This window comes from Panthera leo, chromosome B3 (assembly GCF_018350215.1).
Source record: "Panthera leo isolate Ple1 chromosome B3, P.leo_Ple1_pat1.1, whole genome shotgun sequence".
NCBI classification, from domain to species: Eukaryota; Metazoa; Chordata; class Mammalia; order Carnivora; family Felidae; genus Panthera; species Panthera leo.
In genome coordinates, this window is record NC_056684.1 from 94,861,879 (window position 1) to 94,885,527 (window position 23,649).

The 23,649-nt window shown below is 34.9% G+C and overlaps 1 protein-coding gene across 1 annotated transcript in view; it reads right to left on the reverse strand.

The window, feature by feature from the left end:
* Positions 1–23,649, reverse strand: part of MDGA2 (MAM domain containing glycosylphosphatidylinositol anchor 2) — an 855,787-nt gene that overhangs the window by 298,195 nt on the left and 533,943 nt on the right. The window contains exon 4 of the mRNA XM_042943085.1: positions 23,417–23,613. Within this exon, the coding sequence (XP_042799019.1) occupies positions 23,417–23,613 (197 nt within the window). The remainder of the gene's footprint in view (positions 1–23,416; positions 23,614–23,649) is intronic.

The window sequence follows — 23,649 nt, forward strand, 5'->3', positions numbered from 1 at the left end:
ATCCCAATGAAATCATATTTGGTATAGTAATTTTCAAAATGTTGTTTTTTCCAGATAATATCTACAGGTAACAATGTATAACATCACTCAAATCCTAAAAATTGTAATACTTTCATATACTCTTCAAAAGGGTCAGAATACATAGTGAGAAGACATATAAGCACTACCTGCTCATTTGCAACAAAAAAAAAAAAAGCTTGCTCACACATAGACATTCACACCTAGTTTTGCAAATGTGTCAAATGAATCTCTCCTTCAGTATGCAGGGGCACTGTGGCTATAATTCCACTCATTCACTGTCAAAATTCAGTCTTAAATCAGTCCACTTTCCTCAGGGGGCTTAGAAACAATCTCCTATCTTTAATTTTTCTTTAGGAAAGACACTGTAATTTTTCTGTACAAACAATTGCAAATTCATCCCACATGAATATACATAGTGCGTGTGTTTCTAGAACTTATATTTAAAATATATTCTCAGTGTATTACAGAGTTCTCACTTATACTAACTAAACACAATGCCTAGAAAAGTGTGTGCTTAGCTAGAAAGTATAGTTGAAAGAAAACGTTACTCTAGAACCAGTTGACTAAGATTTTTTTTTTCAGTTTTTTACTTTACATCCAAGTGAGTCAGCATATAGTGCAATAATGATTTCAGGAGTAGAATCCAGTGACTCATCCCTGACATATAATACCCAGTGCTCCTCCCAACAAGTGTCTTCCTTAATGTCCCTTGCCTATTTAGCAATCCCCCCACCCAAAACCCTCATCAACCCTCAGTTTGTTCCCATATCTAAGAATCTGTTATGTTTTGTCCCCCTTCCTGTTTTCATATTGTTTTCCTTCCCTTATGTTCATCTGTTTTGTATCTTAAATTCTACATATGAGTAAAGTCATGATATTTGCCTTTCTCTAATTGTGCTTACCATAATACGCTCTAATTACATCCTTGTTGTTGGAAATGGCAAGATTTCATTCTTTTTGATTCCCGAGTAATACACCATTGTGTGTGTATGTATGCACGCATGTGCGCGTGCGAGTGTGTGTGTGTGTGTCTGTGTATATATACACATATGTCACATCTTTTTTATCCATTCATCTGTTGTTGAACATTTGGGCTCTTTCCATACTTCAGCTATTATCAATAGTGCTGCTGTAAACACTGGGGCACATATGCCCCTTCGAAACAGCACACCTGTATATTTGGATAAATACCTAGTAGTGCAATTGCTGAATTGTAGGGTAGTTCTATTTTTTATTATTTGAGGACCCTTCATACTGTTTTCCAGAGTGGTTGCATAAGTTTGCATTTCCACCAGGAGTGCAAAAGTGTTTCTCTTTCTCCATATCCTAACCAATATGTGTCATTGCCAGAATTACTAATTTTAGCCATTCTGACTGGTGTGAGATGGTATCTCATTGTGGTTTTGATTTATATTTCCTTGAAGATGAATGATGTTGAGCATTTTTTCATGTGTCTGTTGGCAATATAGATGTCTTTTTTGGAAAACTGTCTATTCATGTCATCTGCCCATTTCTTCACTGGATTATTTGTTTTTTTGGGTGTTGAGTTTGATTAAGTTCTTTATAGATTTTGGATACTAACCCTTTATCTGATATGTCATTTGCAAATATCTTCTCCCATTCCATTGGTTGTCTTTTAGTTTTGCTGATTATTTCCTTTGCTGAGCAGTAGCTTTTTATCTTGATGAGGTCCCAATAGTTCATTTTTGCTTTTGTTTCCTTTGCCTCTGGAGACATGTTGAGTAAGAAGTAGCTGCAGCCATGATCAAAGAGGTTTTTGTCTACTTTCTCCTCTAGGATTTTGATGGCTTCCTATCTTACATTTAGGTCCTTCATCCATTTTGAATTTATTTTTGCATATGATGTAAGGAAGTGGACCAGGTTCATTCTACTGCATATTGTTGTCCAGGTTTCCAAACACCATTTGCTGAAGACACTGTCTTTATTCCATTGGATATTCTTTCGTGCTCTGTCAAAGATTAGTTAACCATATGTTTCTGGGTCCACTTCTGGGTTCTCTATTCTGTTCCATTGATCTAAGTGTCAATTTTTGTGCCAGTACCATACTGTCCAGGATTATGGTGCCTCCAGCATTGGTTTTCTTTTTCTGGATTGCCTTGGCTATTCAGGGTCTTTTCTGGTTCCATATAAATTTTAGGGTTGTTTGTCCTAGCTCTGTAAAGAATGCTGGTGTTATTTTGATAGGTATTGTATTAAATATGTAGATTGCTTTGGATAATATCAACATTTTAATAATATTTGTTCTTCCAATCCATGAGCATGGAAAATTTTGCCAATTTTTTTGTGTCCTCTTCAGTTTTTTCATAAGCTTTCTATACTTTTCAGCATATAGATTTTTCACCTCTTTGGTTATACCTCCTAGGTATTTTATGGTTTTGGTGCAATTGTAAATGGGGCTGATTCCTTGATTTCTCTTTCTGTTGCCTCATTATTGGTGTATAGAAATGCAACCGATTTCTGTGCATTGATTTTATATCCTGTGACTGCTGAATTCACGGATCAGTTCTAGCGGTTTTTTGGTGGAATCTTCTGGGTTTTCCATATAGAGTATCATGTTGTTTGTGAAGAGTGAAAGTTTGACTTCCTTCTTGCTGATGTGGATCCCTTTTATTCTTTTGTGTTGTCTGATTGCTGAGGCTAGGACTTCCAATATTATGTTGAATAACAGTGACAAGAGTGGACATCCCTGTCATGTTCCTGACCTTAGGGGGAAAGCTTTCAGTTTTTCCCCATTGAGAACGATATTAGCAGTGGGTCTTTAATATATGGTTTTTATGATCTTGAGGTATGATCCTTCTATCCCAATTTTGAGTGTGTTTATCAAGAAAGGATGCTGTATTTTGTCAAATGCTTTCTCTACACCTATTGAGAGGACCATGTGAGTCTTGTTCTTTCATTTATGAATGTGATGTATCACACTGACTGACTTGTGGATATTGAACCAGCCCTGCATCCCAGGTATAAATCCCACTTGATCATGGTGAATAATTCTTGTAACGTATTGTTGGATCCAGTTGGCTAGGATCTTGTTAAGAATTTTTGTGTCCATGTTCATCAGGGAAATTGGTCTATAGTACTCCTTTTTAGTAGGGTCTTTGTCTGGTTTTGGAATCAAGGTAATGCTGGCCTCATAGAATGAGATTGGAAGTTTTCCTTCCATTTCTATTTTTTTTGAACAGCTTCAAGAGAATAGGTGTTAACTCTTCTTTAAATGTTTTGTAGAATTCCCCTGGAAAGCCATCTGGCCCCAGACTCTTGTTTTTTGGGAGATTTTTGATTACTAATTCCATTTCTTTCCTGGTAATAGGTCTTGTTCAAATTTTCTATTTCTTCCTCTTTCAGTTTTGGTAGTGTACATGTTTCTAGGAATTTGTCCATTTCTTCCAGATTTCCCAATTTATTGGCATATAATTGCTAATAATATTCTCTTATTATTGTTTGTATTTCTGCAGTGTTGGTTGTGATCTCTCCTCTTCCCTTCTTGATTTCATTTATTTGTGTCCTTTCCTTTTTCTTTTTGATCAAACTAGCTAGGGGATTATCAATTTTGTTAATTCTGTCAAAGAACCAGCTCCTGGTTTCAATGACCTGTGCTGTTTTGTTGAATTTGATAGTATTGATTTCTGCTCTCATATTTATCATTTACCATCTTCTGCTCGTTTTGGATTTTATTTGCTGCTCTTTTCCCATTTCTTCAAGGTGCAAGGTTAGGTTGTATAGCTGAGACATTTCTTCCTTCTTTAGGAAGGCCTGCATATTATATACTTCCCTCTTATGACAACCTTTGTTGCATCCCAGAGGTTTTAGTCTGTGGTGCTATCATTTCCATTGGCTTCCATGTACTTTTTAATTTCCTCTTTAATTTCTTGGTGAACACATTCACTTTTTAATAGGATGTTCTTTAGTCTCCAAGTATCTGTTGTTTTTCCAAATTTTTTCTTGTGGTTGATTTCGAGTTTCATAGCGTTGTGGTGTGAATATATGAACAGTATGATCTTGATCTTTTTTGTACTAGTTGAGGGCTGATTTGCGTCCCAGTATGTGATCTATTCCGGAGAATGTTCCACGTGCACTCGAGAAGAATATGTATTCTGATGTTTTAGGATGAAATATTCTGAATATATCTGTTATGTCCATCTGGTCCAGTGTGTCATTCAAAGCCATTGTTACCTGTTGATTTTCTATTTATCTGTCCATTGCCGTAAGTGGGGTGTTGAATTCACCTACTATTATGGTATTATTGTCAACGAGTTTCTTTATTTTTGTGACTAATTGATTTATACATTTGGGTTCTCTGTGTTGGGAGCATAAATTTTTACAATAGTTAGATCTTGGTGGACGGACCCCTTAATTATGATATAATGCTCTTCTTCATCTCTTGACGCAGTCTTTATTTTAAAGTCTAGATTGTCTGATATAAGGATGGCCACTCCGTCTTTCTTTTGTTGACCATTAGCATGATAGATGGTTCTCCATCCCCTTACCTTCAATTTGAAGGTGTCTTTAGGTCTAAAGTGGGTCTCTTGTAAACAGCAGATAGATGGATCTTGTTTTCTTATCCATTCTGGTACCCTATGTCTTTTGATTGGAGCATTTAATCCATTGACGTTTAGAGTAAGTACTGAAAGATATAAACTTATTGCCATTGTGTTGCCTGCAGAGTTGTAGTGTCTGGTGGTGTTCACTGGTCCTTTCTAGTCTTCGTTGCTTTTGATCTTTTTTGTTTTGTTTTGTCTTTTCTGCCCTCAGAGAGTCTCCCTTAAAATTTCTTACAGGGATGACTTGATGGTCACAAACTCCATTAGTTTTTGTCTGGGAAACTCTTCACCTCTCCTTCTATTTTGAATGACAGCCTTGCTGGATAAAGAATTCTTGGCTGCATGGTTTTTCTGATTCAGCACATTGAATATATCCTGCCACTCCTTTCTTGCCTGCCAAATTTCTGTGGATAGGTTTGTGTGAACCCATCCTCCCTTATAGGTTAAGGACTTTTTTTTCCCTTGCTGCTTTCATAATTCTCTCCTTGTCTGTGTATTTTGTGAGTTTGTCTACCATTGTTGATGGTCGCTTTTTTGTTGAATCTAATGGAAGTTCTCTGTGCTTCCTGGATTTTGATGTCTGTGTCTTTCCCTAGGTTAGGAAAGTTTTCCACTATGATTTTCCACACAAACCTTCTACCCCTTTTTCTCTCTTGATCTTCTGAGACTCCTATAATTTGGATGTTATTCCTTTTTAATGAGTCACTGAGTTCTCTAATTCTTATATTGTGTTCTTTTGCCTTAATTTCCCTCTTTTTTTCTGCTTCATTATTCTCCACAAGTTTGTCTTCCATATCACTGATTCATTGCTCTGCTTTATCCATCCTTGACACCATGGTATCCATTCAAGGCTGAGTCTCAGTTATAGCATTTTTAATTTCATCCTGACTAGATTTTACTTCTTTTATTTCTGCAGAAGGGATTCTATCCTTTTTTCAACATCAGCTAGTTCTTATTATCGTGATTCTAAATTCTTGTTCAGACATCTGCCTACACATATGTGGTGATTAAGTCCTTGGCTGTCATTTCTTCCTGTTCATTTGGGGTGAATTCCTTCATGTCATCATTTTAGATGAAAAATAAGAATTAATAAAATAAAAATTAAAAATTAAAAAAATCAAAACGACACAAAAATCAAATAAATGAAAGAAACTTGATAGAATAAAGAAAAAGGGAAAGAAAAGAAAATTTTTAAAAAGGAAAACAATGTAAGAAAATGTTTGAAAAATTTAAAAAGTATACAATAATATAAAATGAAAGTAAAATAGAGTAAGAAAATTTACAAAAAAGTAATAAAAAATATAGCATAAAAATTAAAAGATATTTTTTATAAAAATGGGAAAAAAAATCTTTCTGTATCCAAGAATAAGAAAAGAAAAAAAACCCGAATATATGGAGCAGTGAACAGAATGAAATCCAAATGAAATTACATCCAGTTTCTCCTAGAAGTAAACTATGAAGCACTTTATAGTCAGTAAATTAAGCAGACAGAGAGACTTGTGGTGGTCCTCTAGAGCTTGGTTTGCACAGTTGGACAGGGCTGGTGTAATGGCTCTGTTCTCCACCAGGTGGCACTGCTTATCTTACTGGGGTGGATTGGTGTGGCACCTGTGAGTGTGTATGCGGATGCACAGGAAAGGTAACAATGGCATCACCCAACTTTTCAGTCTCTCCCACCAGAACTCTGTGCTCTCACCAACTGGCAATCGAGCGCCCCTCCTTTGTCTATAGCTTCTGTCCAATCCTCTCCTCTAGTGTTCGCATCCAACCTGTCAGCCTGCCAGGCAGCACCTCCCTCCCAAATTTTATCTCAGATGGGGCTGTGTTTCCAAACCCCTCACTTCTGAGGGCCCTGTGGCTTGTATCTGCTCAGACTCTCTCGGGAGAGTCTTGCTGAGCAATGGCTGGGCACTGTCTTGTCCCCAGTAACGTACTTGCAATTTTGCTGCTGCAGAGGCTCAGAGACTGTGTTGGGTACCAACTTGGCCCAGAATAAGTTTGTGTGATCACATAGCGACAGAGATTCAGAGATTACGGCAAATTACAACATACAACTGGTGTGAGGTTGCACTGCACACTGGCCTCTTTGTTCCAGTGCCAGCAATCATTTTCTCTGGGGTCCACTAGGATCTTTGCCTGTGGGGAGGCCATATGGCCTCTATCCAATGCCCTCCTAGCATGGGAACTGCTTCTCCCCATGTGGCCCACAGACCTTGCAGACCTTGCAGACCTTGCTGCCTGCTCCTGGGGATTCTCCCTTCCCACTAGAGCACTACCAGGTATTGAGCTGCAGAATTTCTGATGTTGGGCTCCCCTCCTAATAGAGTCTTAATGGCATTGAAATCCTCTCATTTCTCCTCTCTCCCTTTTATTCAGTCACTTATAGGCATTTCCATTCTTTGTCTTTCTCTCTAGCTACTTTCAGGGGGAGGGCTTTTCCTGTACTCCTCCCTCCCACAATCTCTCTCCTCTCTCTGCAAATACAGCTTCCTACCCTCTGCGGCTTCTCTCCCCCCCAGTTCACTTCTTCACACCACATACCTGCCGAGTTCTGTGGCTCATGTTATGCAAATTGTTGTGTTTGTCCTTGGATCAATTTTCTATGTGTGCAAAAAGATTTGGTGCTGATCTGGCTGCATTTCAGGAATGACAGAAGCAGAGAACTTCCATGCTGCTCTGTCAACTTGGCCCCTCCTCAGATAATTTTTGAATAACATGACATATTTTACTCCTTTTACCTCTGTGACTGCTATTCCTTAGCTTTTTCCACTTTTCTTTCTCTTCTCAACACTTAACTATTTAGATTCCCTGGAACTCTGTTTCACAGTTGATTTTGAGTTACAAAATTCCCCTGGTGACCCACTACTCCTTGCCACTACAAGCCCTATCTTCCTGCTCCTCTCCTCAATTCTATATCTCTATTCCAGAATTCTCCCTTAAGTTTCATACACAGAGACCAATATTTTACTTTAATATGTCCATTTTGATGTCTCATAGACACCTAAAACTTAACATATTCTAAACTGAACTTCAGCTCTATTCCTCTGAATTTACTCTTCCTTCTTTAAAAACAAGAATCAGGGGCGCCTGGGTGGCTCAGTCGGTTGAGCAGCCGACTTCGGCTCAGGTCATGATCTCGCGGTCCATGAGTTCTAGCCCCGCATCGGGCTCTGTGCTGACAGCTCAGAGCCTGGAGCCTGTTTCAGATTCTGTGTCTCCCTCTCTCTCTGACCCTCCCCCGTTCATGCTCTGTCTCTCTCTGTCTCAAAAATAAATAAACGTTAAAAAAAATTAAAAAAAAAAACAAGAATCATAGACTTTCAGTTACTTCTTAATCATATATTCAGTATCTCCTTCTCAGATCCTTTTATTGACTTTGAAACATGTTCAATCTTGGCCATTCTTCTTATTTATTTTTAAATGTAATGTTATAAACCCTACATTCTGCTAAGAAATTCCTAATTATGCTTAGTATAGTTTAAGAACACAAGCAAGCATAATTATCTATAACCAGGAATTATTTGTTTGTTTGTTTTTTAAATAGGCTGAATGCCCAACGTGGGGCTTGAACTCATGACCCTGAGATCAAGAATTGGATGCTCTATTGACTGAGCCAGACAAGCACCCCCAGGATTTTTTTAAATATGAAAATCTTATCACATCATTTCCTTGCTCAAATCAGAGTATTGAGCTGCAGAATTTCTGATGCTGGGCTCCCCTGCTAATAGAGCCAGGTGCCTCCATAATTTTTTTAAATATGAAAATCTGATCATGTCATTTCTCTGTTTAAATCACATCAATGGCTTAACTATCATTCTTAAAGTTAACACAATAGCTATCAACATGATGGTCAACCCTATATGGTCTGCATTCTCCTTTCCTCTCCAGTCTCATATCATTCTCTTAGTGCCCTGTACACATCCTTCCTTCTATCACAGAACCTTTTCACATAGTTGGCTCTTTATCTCTCTATGCTTAATCAATTTCATCTCATTCTTAGGTACCAATACTCCTCACTTCCACAGGTAAGCCTTTCCTCACCTCTGGAAGAGGAGAAATCCCTTTTTGTGAGGTCTGTTTATATCATTATATTCATAATACAGTCTCATCTTTCCTTTTATTTCAATAATGGATTGATTTTCTGCCAGACTCATCCCTTTGCCAGTAAGTACCTAGGGGGAAGGGATTATGTCTGTCCTGCTCTCAGCATTATGTTTCAAGCACCTAGGACAGGACTCAGCTAGAGACACTTCATAAATGAATACTTTTTCAATTAAAAGTGCTATAACTACCTGTATTTCACCACTCAAGGCTTTGTTTTGCACGTATTTATTTCCCCAGGATTTATTATCTCCTTGGAACCCAATATGAATTCAATAGATGTTAATAAATATAGACAATTTCTAAAAGTAATTCTAAAGGCAATTTTTCAGTAACAAAGATTCTCAAATATATACAAAGGAGAAACAGTGTCATTTAGGTGTATATTTAGTGATAAAGTCTGTCTATTCACATGGAGTTAATTATATTCTGCCACAACTTGTTTCTGTTTCCACTGACAAATTATTTTTAAAACATATTTAAAAAAATATTTCAACACCCCAATGAAACCATACCTATTAATGTCATTAATAATGCTCTTTTGTTACAATTCAATACATCTTTCTTTTTTTTAAATGCTTCTATATTTCTCTGCTTTTTTCTAACACTTTAGATTATCTTTGCTACTTTGACAGCCCCTCAGTGTAGGTAATTAGAATATCATACTTCAGTCACTTCTTGGTTGTTTTCCATTTCATTTTCTATCTGTTGTGCAAATTTTATTCTGCAATCTTCTAGTGTACTAATTAGAAACATTGCTTCAATTAGTATCGATGTATAGATTCCTGACAAATCTCTAAGCTAAACAACAGAAAAAAATGTATTTGAAATAAATTATCAATAGTATTGTAACTAATAAAATCTAACTTTTCTTATTTTTTTCCTGTCCTTTTACCTGCAATGTTTGTTAGCAACAATGACCGTACACTTGAATTTTGCTCCCTCTGAACCTCTTAAAATAATCTATCATGGCTTTCTAATTCTCTTTGATCATTGTTATTTATTTGTTTATTTATGTCACCTGCTGACTTCTATTTTTCCTGCATTACTCACCTCCCTTCAAAAAGAAAGCATCTCATACTTTCCCAATGTATTTTTTTCCCTCTTGGTTGCTTTTGGCCTCTTTGTACATGTCTTCACACCTCTGACTTCTAGCCTCGTCTCTTGTTCTCTGATAACTGCTTGATGGAGATTTTCATCAGTAAGGCACACGATGTCATATTAAAGTTAGTTTACTAGTACACTCCATTATACTGGCTGCACTGCCTCATATGAATTTTCTCTTCTGATGTTATTTTTAATGCAAGCCACCATCATTCTCCCATAATCCAGACTCAGAAGTCATGTCGTCATTTACTTTTTACTGTTTCTCATTACTCCAGATTAAATGACATCAAGAGCTTTAGATTATTCTTTAATTTTCCTTTCACAAAATGACCTTTCCTTTCCAATCCTATTGGCATAATATTTGCTTTATATCCTTATTTATCATTGATTTAACAAATATTGCTTGAGTGCTCATTTTGGCTAAGGTAATGTATGTACCATCTACTATGGAGAACTGCAGCTCTCCTTTATTCCAGTCATTCTGTAGCTGCCATCAGACCTGTCTTCATCATGCCATGTCCATGCTAAAATATCCTAGCCAGCTCTCCTCTGAAACATCATTTCAAAATTCTTTAGTTTCTTATTTGAGACCCCATGCAGTCTACACAAAATTATTTTCCTTATTCTTCAAATTCCATATTCCCAATTACTTTCATCATGATTTTGAACTCTTTGTAATATCCAACTCTGCCATGTTTTTTTGATGTTTATTTATTTTTGAGAGACAGAGACAGAGCACAAGAAAGGAAGGGGAGAGAGAGAGAGAGAGGGAGACACAGAATCCAAAGCAGGTTCCAAGATGTCAGCACAGAGCCCAACCTGGGACTCAAACCAATGAATCATGACATCATGACCTGAGCTGAAGTCAGGATGCTCAACCAACTGAACCACCCAGGCACCCCCCAACTCTGCCATCTTTTAAAAAGACACCCCCACCCCCTGATATGCATCTTTTTCTGCTCCCATCTTAACTGAAGTGCAGTTCAAAAAAATGTGTACATACCCTATGGTCTTTCTGAACTTCTCAGTTAAATTCTCTTCCTTTGGATCTTTTATTGCATTTTTATACTAAGACACCTATTTATAAATCACTGTTTCGTGTTTCCTTATTAGTTATCATTACTTCTATTCTTTACCTGAATCGTAAGGCCCCTGGGACAGGCTCATCCTGTTTCTCTCACAATACTAGTTAGAAACCTTTCATGTACTGCTTAATAAAAACTTGTTCATTAATAGAATGTACTTAAAGTTTGGTCTTTTCCAACCATCATATCCTTTAGGAAGAAATGTAGTCATAACATACAATCATAATGAGTTTTTAATATTGTTTATTTTGAGAGAGTATGTGTGCACATGTATGAGCACAAGCAGAGGAGGGGCAAAAGGAGAGAAAGAGAGAGACAGAGAGACAGAGAGACACAGAGAGACACAGAGGGAGGGAAGGAGAGAGAGAGAAACAATCCTAAGCAGGCTCCATGTTCAGCATGGAACCCAATACAAGGCTTGACACCAGGCTCCATCTCATGACCCTGGTGTCCTGATGTGAGCTGAAATAAAGAGTCTGATGCTTAACAGACTGAGCCACTTAGGCACCCCAAATAATAATGACTTTTAAAATAGAGGGCAAAAATATAAAATCTAGACAAATTAGATTTCATTTTTCTTCACTAGGCACATGGTCCTTTGCTTATGTCGCTGCATTTCTTGCATCATCTTTATTACTTTCTCATTTCTCTACCCTTTCTATAAAACTTGTCATATTAATAATCAATTGGGGGCACTGGATGGCTCAGTTAGTTAAACATCCAACTTCAGCTCAGGTCATGATCTCATGATCTGTGAGTCGGTACCCCTCATAGGGCTCTGTGCTGACAGCTCAGAGGCTGGAGTCTGTTTCACATTCTGGGTCTCCCTCTCTCTGCCCTTCTTTTCCTAGTTCTCTGTCTTTCTCTCTCTCAAAAGTAAATAAACATTAAATAATCAACTAGATGCTGATTCTTTCTCTGTAACTTTTCTACATTTAAGTATTTACACCTGGACTACTAGAATAGATATACAGCACTTCCTGTCTATTAAATATTAAGAAATAGCTAGTTTCTTGACTTAAAATTTACTACAACCATAGAGGGAATGACCTGGTTGGAAATTCAGTTTCTTGATCCTACACTGCTGTGGGAGGAACAATAAACTCATTGTAAATTGAAAATATCAGAAGTTAAAAATGTATTTAATGCACCTAATATACCAAACATCATGGCTTAGCCTAATCTACCTTAACCGTGTTCAGAACTCTTACATGAGCCTACAGTTGGGCAAAGTCATCTCACACAAAGCGTATTTTATAATAAAATGCCTAATATCTCAGGTAATCTAGTGAATATTGTACTGAAAGTGAAAAACACAATGGCTATTTGGGTATCAGCCGTTTACCTCCTGATCACATGGTGGATTAGGAGCTCTGGCTCGCCTGATGCTGCCCAGCATCAGAAAGAGAATATCTAACTGCGTATCACCAGTCCTTAAAAGATCAACATTCAAAATTCAAAGAATGGTTTCTATTAAATGTGTACCACTTTCACATCATTATAAAGTCAAAAAAGCATAAATTGAGTCATTATAAGTTGGGGACTGTCTGTATATGTTTTCTGTCATTTGCATTGTATATGTTTTCTGCTTGTTTTTTTTTTTTTTTTGCATTATATATTTGTATGGATCTTCGTTTTCCATTATATGAGATAACTTCACTGTTAAGTTCCACCTCTGCCATTTGTGCAGTTCATGTTGTCAATTCAGTGAAGACTGCTGACTAGAAAAAAAATAAAGCCAACTCACTCTCTTGCATATTTCCAGTAAACATTTTTTTAACCATATTAGCTTTTTAGTACTAGTAATTAAAAAAATTCTTAACATTACGGAAGTCTGAAAGGTAGATTTATGAAGCTGAGTTAGGGGCCATTGACAGAATTGTACAGTCAGTTATAAATAAGAAAATGTAAATGGAAAATAAGTCACAAGGGAAGGAAATATGCAAAAAAAAATCAGATACATCTGGGCCAACAGCAATGAAGCTCTGGCCATTAAAATATAGAAGTCACTACTGTACTGGATGTATTCTTGAAATATTTTGTATACCTAAGTTTTTGTGGAAGGAATGTGCCTGCTGCTTATATTATCCAAAGGTAAGAATATAAATTGGGAGGTAATATTGTTAAGGCTTAAAAAGAGAATTCATTTTTCCCTTTGAGATGATTCCCACCATTTAAAGACCAAGTATGGCCCAGTAACTATAATGGTTTGCACAAAGCATATTCTAGTTAATTCTTAAACGCAGAACAGAGCAGCAAAATAGGTACAGAAGACAAAAAACAAAAAACAAAAGAATAACTTTTACTGTGAACTCTAGATTCATAATATCCCAAGGATTCAGCTCTCTTGGGACTGGAGAATTATTCTGGGTGAGCTAAGATAATTTATTTCTAATAGTCGGAAAACAAGGTCCCAAGATATGTGAACCTACAGGACAGCCATCTAGGCTAATACATAAAATTATGCAGCATGGCAAGGAGTGAGAAGGGCTAATACAGACAAATCCTATTGAATGAATATAGAAAAGAACAGAGTTATGGGAAAATTTGAACCTTAACTACTTAATTAATTCACTACATTCAGGAAATGATGAAGGCATTCAGGATGAACCTGTTCCCCTCAATAAAGAGTTTCCATAATACTTAAAAAATATATATAGCATAATATATAAAAAAACAGGATACCAACAAATGTGTGCATATATATTGCTAACAAATAGCATGTATATATACATTTGAAGGTATATATTTAGAATGGTATAGACTTTACTACTTATAACTGGTTTTATCACATAACATTAATTTTATTTTGTTGCTCATATAAATTTAATATTCTGTGCTGATAGAAGGCTATTTGCATGTGAATTTCCATGATTTGTAAAAAGGAATTTTCAGTTGATTATTGTGTAATTGTATAATTAGTCTAATTAGCCTAATTATAACTAATTATGTAATTGATGTAAATATGTTCAGTCTTATAATTAGATGGTGTAATTACAATACACAAGATGATGTCATCAACATCTTTATTAAAGTTCTAGAAAAATAGCAAAAGTATGTGTAGTTGATAAAATTTAAGTACATGTTCCTTTAACATTGACCAAATTATCTGTGATATCTATATTTAAGCTTTTAAAACTACTTTTTGTAAATAAAATAAAAAAGGGAAGGCATTCTATACATTAGTCCGTGGCCATTACCAAAGTTGACATTGAGTAATGAAATAATACCCCTGGCATCAAGCACCATTTCTAGTAAAAGAAACACATTTTCTTTTAAAAGAAATTGGAAATTTTAAAAATACTTATTTTCAGGTATCAGTAAAAAATTAAAATCTTTTTATTCACACTCATTTTTTCCATGTCTAATGACTAATTTATTATGAACTTATGAATTGACAACAATATGTTAGCTTACACCTTCAGTAATGAGTGTAAGTATAAATGTATAATTATTCCTCTTAAACTTATTACATTACATTCTTATGAATTCTATCAGACTTAGAAACTCGGACCAATTTCACCTCAGTAGCATGAGTTATATAAAAAGGTGTAAATAAGATTTTTCTCTCTCAATAGGATGGCGAAGTAAATATTTTATTCAAATTGATATAGTTATTAACTTAATATTAATGGGGAAATTCAATTTAATAAGAACAAGAAATCATTACTGAATAGCAAAACATAAATATCCTAAAAAAATGATTTTCTAATGTTAAAAAATAAGCAGACTATGATCTGTAATGTGAATTCTTCCACAATATGGTCCCAGTATAGTGTTCCAGCTTTACAGTCCACCTATTCCCCACCTTTACCAATTATTGTTCCAGTCAATCTTGGAGATATTGTCATCCTTCTCTATTACTATAGGTACTACTGTTTTCCATCTTGAATGCTCTCTCTGTGGCATTATTGCTTGCCTCTATTTTAAGAATGATGTTTACTTTGTATCATAACCATTATTTACCTTACGTTCTTCCCACACATATCAACAAAGTAAGAAGAGGAGGAGCCATGCCTAGTAACCTCTATATCTCTAGAAGAGAGTTCCCCAAACCTTGCACATAGTAGATCTTGGTTAAAGTAAATTAAAGTAAAGTAAAGTAAAGTAAATTCAGGATCTTGGGGCACCTGGATGGTTCAGTCAGTTAACCTTCCAACTTTGGCTCAGGTCATGATCTCATGGTTTGTGGGTTCAAGCCCCACATTGGGCTCTGTGATGACAGTTCAGAGCCTGGAGCCTGCTTATTAGCATTCTGTGTCTCCCTCTCTCTCTGCCCCTCCCCTGTTCATGCTCTCTCTCTCAAAAATGAATAAACACTAAAAAATTTGAAAAAAATAACTGGATCTTATTTACATTATAAAGCCACAAGGCTACAGAATCTATGAAAATAAATTAAAATATTATTGAATTATTCCAATACAAACAATGTTAATGTGGAAAATTTTTTCATCATAAAGTACACATGGTAGGTGATGGGAAACAACCATCCAAGAAATGAATAACACCAAAGAATTATATCTATATTTATATCTATATATATATATAATTTATTAAATTCATATATTTATTAAATGAATATACATATATTATATATATTAAATTTACAAAATTATATATATACGCACACACACATACACACAAATGCACACATAAAAACTAGCACAATAAGCAACAGGAAAATTAAACACTATTCCTATCTCATTAAAAATACCAAAGCCATTATAGGAAGGCAAATATATCTTGGGAAATATTTCAAGGACACAACACAAAATTAATTTTAAATCTAGAGAAAATTTGATACGTACCAAAACAAGTGATGCCTTTAATTCAATAACACAATTCTGGATAATTACTTAGAAATGTATGGTTTGATCTTCTAATGTACAGAAAAACAACTAGATAATGATAATTTTGTAAGTTAGAACTTACAAAAAAATCATATTTTATCATTATAAAAATGAAGAACACAAGCTAAGTTTATTTTGCTGCTTTCTACTGCTGGTCAACCATAATTCACAGTCCTTCCAAATTTCCAAGGAGGTTAGAAAATACAAATGAGGACACTGTCTACCATCAAGGAGATTCATAGGCAAAAATGTGCCTTATATCATGTTCATCTGTATTATAAAAATCCCAGCCCTGTAATCCTCAACATATCAATTCTACTTTTTTCATTCAACAAAACTTTTAGAGAAATCCTGGTTACTCTGTAGCTATATAACACTAGTAATAATATCATATACACCACCACATCCCTCCTGAAGTAACTTGAACTTGAGCCTGAGCTTCAAAATGGCAGCCCAGAGGCCCAAATACAGAACTCTGGCAATAGGCAGTGCATTTTTTTTTACAATGTATGCACACATAGCAAGCTTCGCCATTTTTTATTTTCATACTACCAGGAAGATTTACTTATATATGTTACCAGATTAGTCTCAGTGAACATTTGCATTTGTGATTCCTGCCTAAAAGTAAACTTACTATGCCCGTTAAAAAAGAAACACTGGAATTTCAAGGTGGCTATCTACACCTGGCCCCTGAAACATAATTTTTTTTGTAGGAAACTCTCCAGAATTTATTAAATAAATGGCCAACTTCTTATGCATTTATGATGTATATATGCGTGTGTATATATATACATATATATAAACTCAAAAGCTGTTTCTCAAAAGTTGATGTATCTAAATAAAATTGGCTGAAAAACTTTACATATAATCTCATATTATTTATAAAGCAAATTTACACATGACAAAGCACTAAAATCAAAATGAGGCAGATTGGGGTGCCTACGTGGTTCAGTCCATTAAGAATATGACTTGTCTCAGGTAATGATTTCACCATTGGGTTCAAGCCCTGCAGTGCTGACAGCTCAGAGCCTGGAACCTGCTTTGGATTCTGTCTCCTTCTCTCTCTGCCCCTCCCCACTCCCCTTCTCTCTGTCCCTCTCTCAAAAATGAAATTTTTTTTACATGAGGCAGATCGAGTTTTTCTTTGCTTGATTATAACATATTGCCAATATCAGTCACCCATCGTTGAATTGCAGTCTCCTCAAACTGATCTACAGATTCACCACAACTTTATTCAAAATCTTATCAGACTTTTTGTAAAAATTGACAGGATGATCCCAAAATTTAAGTGGAAATGCAAAGCCAAAACATCAGAATCAGTTTTGAAAAAGATGGACACAGTTGTTAGATTTATTCTTTCTGATTTCCAGAGTTATTATAAAGTCACAGTAATTAAGACAGTGTGGTATTGGCATAAAGACAGACATATAAATCGATAAAACAGAATTAATAGGTCAGAAATAGACCCTAATACACAGGGCCAATTGATTTTCAATTTAAGTGTCAAAGAAATTCAGTGGTGAATGATTTTTTTAATAAATGGTGCTAGAACCCATGTATAACCATCCACAAAAAATGAACCTCAAACATTCCCTCATACCATAAACAAAAATTAACTCAAAATGGGAAAAAAAGCTGGTAAATATAAATGAATAATGATTGCTCCAAAGAAGAAAATACTGATATCTTGTTGATTTAAAAATATACATAGAATTAAAATACTAGATGAAAATGACATGAAATACAAAAGGGTAAATATTGTTAAAGTATTCTAAGTTTTTTTCACTACTGAGGAAGTGATAAAGTAATAATCAAAGATGCAAGGTGTAACTTTTAAGGTAACCAAAACAAGATATTAAGATAATTTAAAACTCCTAGTTGAATAAAGGAGTAAATGTATGACAAATTTAAAAGAAGACAAGAAAAGAGATAAATAAAAGATAATAGGTGGGTCATGTAGAAAAAAAGGATTAAATATAGTAAAAACTAAGATTTGTCTCACCAGCTTAACACAATGAAACCTATATACTGATTACAAGTGACATAACAACACATAAAATATGCAAGTAAAAAAGGTGGATAATTACCATTTTCCCTCCACTCCCCAAATAAACCAAACACTAACCAAAAAGGAGACAAACCAAGAAACACACTCCTAACTAGAGAGAATAGATGACTACCAGAGGGGAGGTGAGTGTGTGTGTGTGTGGGGGGGGAGGGGGTGAAATAGGTGATGGTGATAAAGGAGTGCACTTGCTGTGATGAGCACCAGGTGATGTATGGACGTATTGGATCACCATATTGTACACCTGAAACTAACATTACACTCTATGTTAACTAACTGGAATTTAAATAAAAAGTTTTTAAAAAGCTAGTGTAGTTAAATTAATGACAGACACAAGAGGCTTTAAGTCAAGAAGCATTTTTAGAGGTAAAAATGGACATTCTTAACAATAATCTACCAGGAAAATAATATACTAAGATAATCCACTAGGAAGTTATAAAAATTCTATATCTGTACTAATAATATACCTTCAAAATATATATAATGCAAATATTGAAAACAGACAACTCTACAGCCATATTAACAGACATTAGCCTCTCTAAATAGTTTTTAAAAGAACAGACAGAAAAATTGGAAAATATAAAGGAAATCTGAACACACAATTAACAAATGTGACCAATTTGAAACACAGTAATTGCGAAGTGCACATTCTTGTGTGTGGGCGCACATATACCATTTATGAAAGTAGACCACAGGCTTAGCATAATGCAAGTCTAGGTTAATTTCTAAAGGTTAAAATGGGTCAGAGTATGGTTTCTGATATAACGAAATCAGACAAGAAATCAATTAAAAACTAAGTAGAAAATCATGAACACTTTGGAAACTAAATACATTAAGATGGATTCAATTATAACATCTTTCTCATTCACATTTCACTAAGCCTTCTTTAATGGGTAAAGAGGGATGGAATTACAGAGAGTGACTCAAGAGTTACTAGTAACTTGGACTCAGTTTTATTTATACCATAGCTAGAAATCCAGACATCTCCATGGAAGTGCTGGCTCAACATTTAACACATATTTATTGAGAATCTTCCATGCATCAGGCAGTGTTTGAGCTGTTGAAAAGATAAAGACTCTATAATTAGTGAGTTTATGTCCAAACACACAAATGGGATAATTTGATGGATTCAGTGCTATGAGAAAAATAAAATAAAATAAAACTGGGTATTGGAAAAGTGTAACTGTGGAAGGGAGACATGTTATTTCACAAAGGTCTGCCAGGGAAGACTTTCTGAGGTGATAAAGTCTTCAGTGTTAAGACCCCTGCCATGTTATCTAAGTAAATAGGAGGAAGAATTGATAACATGGAGAATGGAGACCCCAGGGATAGACAAGGTTAGCACCTAGGGATGGTGTAACCAGAACAGTGCGTGAAGTATAGATTAGGTAAGAGAGAAGAAGGCAGAGCAAAGTCAAATAGGATCTAGACCGCAATATATTATTTGGATTTATTTGAAATATTTGGAAGCCACTGGAGGGATTAAGAAGAAAAACATATTTGATCAGATTTACATTTTTAAACAATCAGTCAGATGTCTGGAGTAATAAACCATGGCAGCCAGTTATTCTGCTATTCCAATATTCTATGGAGAGATCATAGAAGTTGTGTGATATAGTTGGACTTGTGTATATTAGGCCTATGTACAGTATATACCATGGAGTATAGAGTAAAACCACTGATAGCATTTTATCTATGAAAAATCCCACACTCTCTATGGCTGTAAGAACTAAAATTTCCATATGCTGCTGTTTGAGAGTTTCTATCAAACAGAGTTTTTGGCCTACAAAACATGTTTGATATTAACAGGTTAAGTACATACAAAACACAAAAATATTGAAGTACTCCTTGTGCTCCAACATGAATTTTTTGGACACATACAAATACATATTAGCTATTTCAGAAGGAGAGATAAGCAACACAGTCAAATAAGCAAAGGCAGGAAGGACATCTTCATTTTTTAAAAATTTTTTTAATGTTTATTTTTGAGAGATAGAGACAGAGCACGAGTGGGGGAGGGGCAGAGACACATAATCTGAAGCAGGCTCCAGACTCTGAGCTGTCAGCACAGAGCACAACACAGGCCTTGAACCCACGAACCGTGAGATTATGACCTGAGCTGAAGTCGGATTCTTAACTGACTGAGCCACCCAGGCACCCCAGGAAGGGTATCTTTAAATAGGAGCTAAACTGTATGTTATTGGTAATTATCAACTACAGCAGGTGAATCCACAACACAGAATTTGCAAGAAAAGTTTGTTTGTGTCTTAAATACTTTTTAAGAGAACTGATTCAGATGGTTTAAACAGCAGAGTTATGAGCACAGCCACCTTAGAGAAAGCCTGTGTTACATAGTAAAGGCTGATATTCATATCCAAGAAAGTATCAGTAGTGAAATGTTCAAATTAAAAAGTTGTTTTCTCCTAAGTGAATGGAGGAAGGAAAATAAAGAAGAGAAAATAAAAGTTATTATTAAAAGGAAGAATCACTAGTTATGAGTCTGAGAACTCTTATAAGATGTTTTTTTTACAGCTGGTAACAGAAACTAGCAACGGATTCAAAAGAATGAAAAGTTTGTGCTTGCTTAATAACTTTAAAACAAATTCCTAATTATTTTGGAAGTATACATATTTTTCCAAAAGGTGAACATGGCCCATGTGTTCATGTCCAAGAGATCAGACCCACCTACAGGCAAGAAATAGCTATACAGTATCACCCTTGTATCTGTAAATGTTATCATTTTTCACAAGATTCTAGAGGAAAACATGTTGTTGTTTTTTTCATTCTTAACAATGTACACATTCTAGGCAACCTACGGAATAGGAGAAGATATTTGGAAATGACCTAACTAATAAAGGGTTAGTATCCAAAATATATAAAGAACTTATAAAACTCAACACCCAAAAAACAATCCAATTAAAAAATGGGCAGAAAACAGAAACAGGCATTTCTCCAAAGAAGACATAGAGATGGCCAACAGACACACGAAAAGATACTCATCATAACTTATCATTAGGGAAATGCAAATCAAAACCATAATCATCTCACACCCATCAGAATGGCTAAAACCAAAAACACAAAAAACAGCAGGTGTTGGTGAGCATGTGAAGAAAAAGGAACACTCATGCACTGTTAGTAGGAATGAAAACTGACGCAGCCACTGTGAAAATCAGTATGAAGTTTCCTTAGAAAGTTAAAAACAGAACAACTTTATGTCCCAGCAATCACACCAGTGGGTATTTACCCAAAGAATATAATAACAGTAATTCAAAGGGATATCCCTATGTTAATAGCGGCATTATTTAAAATATCCAAGATATGGAAGCAGCCCAATATATAATATTCCATTGTGTACATTAATATATATGTATACAATTGAATTGTATACATATTATATATATTCCATTGTATACATATATATTAATGTACACAATGGAATATATATAATGTGATATATGCAGAATAAATAATAAAAGAATAAAAAATAATGAAATCTTTCCATTTGCAATGACGTGGATGGAGCTAGAGAGTATAATGCTAAGCGAAATAAGTCAGTCCAAGAAAGACAAATATCATATGACTGCACTCATCTGTGGAATTTAAGAAACAAAACAAATGAGCAATTGGAACAAAACGAAGAGAGACAGAGAGAGAGAGAGAGAGAGAGAGAGAGAGAGAGAGAAATCAAGAAACAGACTCTTAATTATAAAGAACAAACAGATGGTTACCAGAGGAGAGGTGGGTGGGAGGATGGGGGAATAGGTGATGGGGATTAAGGAGGGCACTTGTGATGAGCACAGGGTGATGCATGGAAGTGTTGAATCACTATATTGTACATCTAAAACTAATATTACACTGTATGTTAACTAACTAGAATTAGCATAAAAATTTAAAAAAAGACAACGTACATATTCTAAAAAAACATTGACAATAGAAAAATAAAAATAAAAATGGTAGATGATCATTTATCTGATTTCTAAACCTTAGGGCCACCCAAGCAACTAAATACTGCTAACAAATATTTTGTTAATTTTCTAACTAAGAAAAAAAATGATTTAAGTAAAAACTGAACAATGAATTACAGTAGTGCTGAATGAATGGAGAGATTGTGGTCTTCCTTTTTGGCAGAAAGCAACTGATATTGTAATAGCCTGAGTCAGGAGAGGGTCAAATTAAAACAGGCTTCAACAATGTGTCATGGTAGTAACACATGTGCAACAATGATTTTCAGAAGTTTGTATCTTGGTAAGTCCCAGCTGTTCTATACCTCCAAGTAGCAATATGTAAGTATACATAGTGTGTTCAGATGTTTTTGTACAATTATGCATTCTTCCACAGTTAATATCTAAACATTGGCAATTATATTAATTGAAAGAGGTCAGAACTCAGATGTTACAGGTAAATGGTTTACTAAGGAAACGGTTTAATAGGGAAATATATTTAATGATGAAAAATGAGATGCTGGGAAATTTACAAACTCAGGATGACCTTTTGTTATTATAGGGAGTTAAGAGGTGAAACATGTATTTATCTTTAATATTTAGAAGTAGAATATTTATAATATATAAAATTTAGTTGTATATTGACCTAATTATGATCACAAAATATCTCAAAGCTTCATATAAAATGGTCAAATCCCTCTTTATTATTCAGGGTCACAATTATTTTGAATATTTTCATAGACATTTTTTAATTAAAAATTATTTTTCTTTGTTAATTAGGTTTGTATTCCTTTCTAGTAACCAGAAAAGCTCTATAATAACAGCACTCAAATATTCTTTCAAATTTTAGTGTCTTCCTCAAGAATTACTAATTCTCCACTCGATATATTATAGAAGAATATTTCACATTACATTAACTCTATGTGAAATTAATTCGATTTTTCTTTTTATTAAATAAGTTGAGGACCCATTAGAAATTTCAGTTTTTACATAATTAATGCTCTATTATTAACCTAATTCAAAACCCAAAATGAACAAAAGAAATTAGAAATTTTTTCCTACAACCAAAGTTAAGTGAATTTCAAGTACACTTCTTTATTCCTTTAAAAGTATTTACCATTGAAAAGAGAAAAATCAAAATTTCTCCCTTTAAGAAATATTTTCCACAAAAAACAAAGCAGTCATCAAATGTACAATTATGTACTTTATAATGAAACCTAGGTAAACCTATGGATAAAGGAATACAAGTTAGGATACTTGATTTTTTTTTCAAATGTTAACATTTTAAATTTAGCTATCACATAAAAATTAACAAATTTTATTATTTGAGTTACCTTAGCTTTCAGTCAAGAACATATTGGGTTTTTTTTATTTTTTTAACATTTATTCATTTTTGAGAGAAAGAATCAGAGCTCAAGCAGGGGAGGGGCAGAGAGAGAAGGAAACACAGAATCCAAAGCAGGCTCCAAGCTCTGAGCTGTCAGCACAGAGCCCAACATGGAAATCGAACCCACACACCATGAGACCATGACTGAGCTAAAGTTGGACACTTAACCAATTGAGCCACCCAGGCGCCCAAGAACGTGTTTTTTACAAGGCCAGATTTGGAGACACTCTTTTCAAATAAACATAATACTACAAGCTACCTGAATTAGGAAAGCATTTTAACATTATTAGTAATTCCTACCTGGGTAAAGAAGGGTTCGTAAATCTCAACTCCTTTATCAGATCCTTGTAGTAACACCTCCTGACCACGTCTCCAGCTGTACCGTACAGGTGGATTGGAACTGGCAACACACCGGAGGAACACCGTTCTCTCATAGTAAAATTGTTCTTTAGCTTCACCTATACTTTGATGAACAGTTACTACTGGGTCATCCAAATCTAAAAAACAAAAAATAAAATAAACCAAGTGACAAT